The sequence below is a fragment of the Odontomachus brunneus genome, unplaced genomic scaffold (assembly GCF_010583005.1).
Source record: "Odontomachus brunneus isolate Ranch 3 - 2012 unplaced genomic scaffold, Obru_v1 Obru_scaffold_335, whole genome shotgun sequence".
Lineage (NCBI taxonomy): Eukaryota > Metazoa > Arthropoda > Insecta > Hymenoptera > Formicidae > Odontomachus > Odontomachus brunneus.
This window is the reverse complement of record NW_022639785.1, coordinates 154399-160084: the sequence shown is the minus strand read 5'-3', so window position 1 is coordinate 160084 and position 5686 is coordinate 154399. Positions and strand designations below refer to the sequence as shown.

General features: G+C 33.9%; 1 protein-coding gene across 2 annotated transcripts in view; it reads right to left on the bottom strand.

Moving 5' to 3' along the window:
• LOC116853488 (peroxisome biogenesis factor 10) overlaps positions 1-1135 on the bottom strand; it is a 1718-nt gene extending 583 nt beyond the window's left edge. Inside the window, exons 1-3 of one of the 2 annotated variants that reach the window (XM_032834619.1) lie at positions 995-1135; positions 432-797; positions 89-340 (exon numbers count right to left, since the gene is read on the bottom strand). In XM_032834619.1, coding sequence (XP_032690510.1) covers positions 89-340; positions 432-722 — 543 coding nt within the window. In that variant the 5' untranslated portion in view covers positions 723-797; positions 995-1135. The other variant, XM_032834618.1, reaches the window with a different exon arrangement.
• Between the last annotated feature and the right edge of the window lie 4551 nt (positions 1136-5686).

The window sequence follows — 5686 nt, the reverse complement described above, 5'->3', positions numbered from 1 at the left end:
ATATATATATATATATATATATATATATATATATATATATATATATATATATATATATAATTTTAAGTTGCAATATAGTAAAAATTACCTTTGCATAATCTAAGCTAGTGATTCTTCTACCCCAACTGTAGAATCTACCATATATATAGAATATCCCTTTGTGAAATAATATAAATAAAGGTACTATGGCACGTAACTTGAATAAGAAGATATTCAAGAATGTTACTGCCTCTGGTGTCAACTCATTGTCTGGTTCATTAACACGTGCTTGCAGGTGTCTCAGAAGTTTAAGTAATATCCTTTCTCCAAAAATTTCCAAAATAATAGCTAATATTCTTACCTGGATTTAGAAGATGAGCTCAGAATATAATATCGATATACAAGTTAGCCATGATGTAAACTTTACTTCAACAGTTAACATAGAAACTTACAGTCAGCGATGGGACCTTAAATTGCTCTAGGTTAGCTTGCACTATACCAGTGTATTCCTCACCCAACGTTTGATTACCCATGCCTGACGTGAAAGCAAAGTAAATTAATTTGAGCGGAGCGTCGAGTTGAACATATTGATACCATTTTTTGTGTAATCCAAAATTTTGCAATATCTCGAATAATTTCTCCCGCAGATGTTCTGTGAAATCGACGTCCCGTTGATGCGATCGTAAGATCTCCGCTTGAATTGCAAATTTTAACTTGCGGCGAAGCGGATTATCAGATCTCATTTTGGGATATTATTATTTTTATATTATCCGGCGTCAAGGCTCCATCACATACCTCAACAAGTTTATGGTACTCTTCTGTGGAAGATAATGTTGAAGTGCGTGAGTCACAAATGTGAGTCCAGTGAAGATTACAATTTTAATCTCAATTTCCCACAATTTCTCCTTTTACGATTTTTAATCTTTTAAGATAGAGTATCACGAATTTCTCTAAATATTGTATTATTTATATAAAAATGTTCAGATTCAAAATAAAATCATACAGCAATACGCACATGTATGTAAATAAAGAATTTCCTGTGTGTTTTTGCATTTTATATTTTGCATGTCATATATGAAATTTAAGGCCCTTGCAGAATGCCAGGCAACAGGCAATAGGAACAGGGAATAGGAATTTGGATTGGTCAATTATTTCTATTCCCTGTTCCTATTGGCTAATGCTTATTTCTATTTCCTATAACCTGACATTGTGCAATGGTCTGTTTTTTCAGCTGCACTGCTAAACTGGTGCAATAAGTTATGGCTCCTGCACACAGGACGCGATAATGCTTGCCGCGCGGCGAAAGTTGGCGCGAAAGCCAATTAATATGTTGCTTTTTGTAATAACCTTCTAGCTCTTACGGAAAAACAACATATTGATTGGCTGTCGCGCGGACTTCCGCCGTGCGGCAAGCATTACCGAGTCCTGTGTGCAGGAACCATTAGGCGAGAGTGGGGAGCGCTTCTCCGCTACGAGTGAAGGAAGTGGAATAAACATGATAGCCAAGCATGGTTACTGGGCCGCCAATTGTGCAACCCTGTTCTAGAGTATTATCATTAGAATCAACAATAAGCGCTCTAAGGTTAGTAATTCTCAAAGCAATATTCAAAGCTCATCTAGAACTCTTTAACCTTCATTTACTTTACTTCTTTCAAGAAAATTGATACTTCTTGAGGAGCATTAGAATGCGGTTATTGATAAAATTATTGATAACATTATTGATAAAACGGTATTCCAATGCTCCTCAAGAAGTACCAATTTCCTTGAAAGAAGTAAAGTAAATGAAGGTTAAAGAGGCGTTCTAGATGAGCTTTAAATATCGCTTTGAGAACTACTAACCTTATTGTTGAGAGCGCTTATTGTTGATTCTAATGATAATACGTTAGAAGATCTCAATTGATTCGTAAATGCATAAAGAGTGTATTTAATGTCTTAAGGTCGTAATCAGCGACCTTAAGAACCTTGGTTGATCATTTTGGAGCCGATTTGAGTAATCGTGTGGCGTATAGGAAGTCACGTACGGATTTTTTTATCGTTTTTTCCAGTTTCCGCTGCCATATTAGAGCCGCCATGATGAATTTCTCAAAAGGTCAGATAGTAAACAACATTAGACATGATCACCTAAAATTTGAGCCTAGGTTGACCTCAATCGATCCATACAAATTTTGGGCAGAGAGGATGGGTGTATATCAGTTGGACACGGGGCAATTGGACACAGTCCAATCACAAGTCGCTGTTCCAAGGGACTCTACAAATGTCTCTAATCACACGGTGCTGTGATTGGCTGTGTCCAAATGCACCGTGTCCAAGTGCACCGCTCCCAGAGAGGATGGCCGGTTTGACGAAGAATGCCTCAGAACGTTCAACATTTTTTAAAACATTATTTAAAATACCGTTATTTGAGGTAACTTGGAACACCGGAGTAACTTTGAACAATTTGCAACGGCTTACAAAAGGGAGCGGTGCACTTGGACACGGTGCATTTGGACACAGCCAATCACAGCACCGTGTGATTAGAGACATTTGTAGAGTCCCTTGGAACAGCGACTTGTGATTGGACTGTGTCCAATTGCCCCGTGTCCAACTAATATACACCCCTTACAAAAACATGTAGCTTCATTCAACGGATAAAAGTAGAACTTTCATATCAGCGATATAAAATTTACTCTAAATGACGCTATATTATTGTCCTTGAAATAAAGTAATTTTTGTCAATTTATGTCTGATATATTGACATTTTCGGCTTATTAATTTTTCCTCATAATTTATAACAATTTTAACATAATTTTCTATAATTAATTTTGTTATAAAGTATTTGTGGTTTTCAAGAAAGTCTAATTTTTTTTTATTACTTCTCCTATACTATTACGTCTTTCCCATAGACATATATAATAGACTGCGCCGTCCTGTAAGAGGCGCTATCCGCAACACCCGAGAGAGAGAGAGAGCAATATGAAAAGTAGCTGTGTCTCATTCTAATACGCCAGTTGGTGGGGATGTGAAAAAAAACAGGGGAGTGCATGGGAGAGAACAGAAGAGAGAACTGGAGAACTGTTCTAACCGGAAGCGGTGCACTTGGACACGGTGCATTTGGACACAGCCAATCACAGCACCGTGTGATTAGAGACATTTGTAGGGTCCCTTGGAACAGCGACTTGTGATTGGACTGTGTCCAATTGCCCCGTGTCCAACTGATATACACCCGTTCTAACCTCGCACGAGATATCAAATATATGACAGCTCGAAAAATATATTTATTTTAAAATGGTTCACGTGCTGCATTTGCAAATTTCAAGCTGGTGCTATTGACGTTTTCACTTTTTCCCCTTACCGCCAGTTACACTTCTCCACGACAACTCCCCTCCAACTTCCTCTCTACTCTGTGTGATGTGCGAAAGCTACTTTTGGACTATCTCGGTCCTTCGATCCCTCGGACAGCCAGCCCATATGAACGCGCAGTCTATTATATATGTCTATGGTCTTTCCAATATGTATCACCATGTAATACTCGGATATTAGAAGCGTTTACGTTGCTAACTCTGTTTTGCTCTACTGAGTTCCTTCTTTTGCCGTTGTTTTGTCCTGGCGGCGCTACAGATGTTGATAGACATTTAGGCCGGTATTCATAATCAGATCTTATATTTAAGATCAACTTAAATAGGGAGCGTCCCGATTGACCACGGTACGATTGGACACAACCAACCGATGAAAAGAATTATCTAGTGAATTACTAGGTCGAACCAATCATTACAATCTGTGTCCAATTGTATCGTGGTCAATCGGGTCCCACCCCTTACGAAGAAGCACTCTGAGCTAGTTTCGGGTCAAAAATATAATTACCTCTCTATAATTTTAGTATTTCATGTTCTGCCATATAGTGTCTCAAATAGCGATCGGCTTACCTCGCAAGTTCTTTTTATATTCAACGAGGTAACAAATTGTATTTTAGAAGGTAAATATTACATTTATTCAATAATGTATATATATATATATATATAAAATTATGAAAATGTAAAATTAACATTATTACGTATTTGAATATGTATTATATTTTATATAAAAATAAATTTATATGTAAATTATTATATGTTTTTATTAAATGTATATGTAATATATATAACTTTTACACTATAATTACTAATTGCTGTTGGTCACATATTATTTAAAATCGTAAATTTGTAGATACAATGTAGAATCAATAAAGACAAACTCAAGTTAAAGTTTAATTTGCAGAATGGAAAATTATGCAGAAAAAGAAATAGAAGAAATACAACCTATGGTTGATAATGGTGAGTAATAAAGTTAATTGCAATTTTATAATTTAGTAAATTTTGTTAATTTTTATAACGTGTTTCATTTAAGTTTTATAGACAGTAATAGAATTTGTTGGGATGAAGCGATGGCGAAATTGTGTTATTGCAAGAACTTGGTGCACATATACATTTATTTGGTCATTAAACATATAAAACTATTTGGAAGTCTGTTGCAAGTAGTATCAATGAAAAAGGATACAATGTTAGTGCCGAGCATTGCAACAGTAAATGAAGGAGCTTAAAGAAAAGATATAAATGTATCAAAGATAATATTAAGCAATCTGGTGCTGGTAGGCAACGATACTGGATTTACTGTGATATTATTGATGACATTCTTAAGAAATATCCAAAAGTACCACTACCCAGATAACATGCATGTCTAAAAGATGTCGAAAAGATATTTAAAAGATATCTTATGCAACATTTTGTTACATAAGACATCTTTTAGATATCTTTTTGACATCTTTTAGACATGCATGTTATCTGGATATTCTTAGCGTCTAACACATATACACTGGTGGTTTCAGAATAACTGCTGATGTAGATATAGATGAGAATAATGTTGATAATTCTACAGAAACACTTTCATGTAGTAATGTGACAAATAGGCTTGGTAAAATTCAAAAACGTAGAAATGTTAGTGAGCCTTACTAATCCTAATTTATATCAGCAGTTATTCTGAAACCAGCAGTGTGTTGGACGCTAAGGATAGTGGTGTTACTTTTGGATGTTTTTTAAGAATGTCATTGATACCATCATAGTGAATACAATATCATCTACCAGCACCAGATTGCTCAATATTATCTTTGATACATTTATATCTATTTTTCAAGTTCCTTCATTTACTGTTGCAATGCTCGGCACTAACATCCTTTTTCATTAATTCCACTTACAACAAACTTCCAAATAGTTTTATATATATGATGACCAAATAAATGTATATGTGCACCAACTTGTTGCAATAATAATTTTGTTATCATTTCATCACAACAAATTCTATTACTGTTTAACTAATTTAAATTTAACACTAACATGTTATAAAAATTAATAAAATTTACTAAATTATAAAATTATACAATTGCAATTAACTTGATTACTAACCATTATTAACCATAGGTTGTATTTCTCATATTTCTTTTTTTGCATAATTTTCCATCTGAAATCTAAAAGTAAATAAATAAATAAAACGTTTAAAAACTTATGAATATCAAAGAAATCATCATTCATCTTTCATCAATCTAAATTAAACTTTAACTTAAGTTTGTCTTTATTGTATCTACATTGTACAAATTTACATTTTTAAATAATATATGACTAACAGCAATTAATAATTATAGTGTAAAAGTTATATATATATATATATATATATATATATATATATATATATATATATA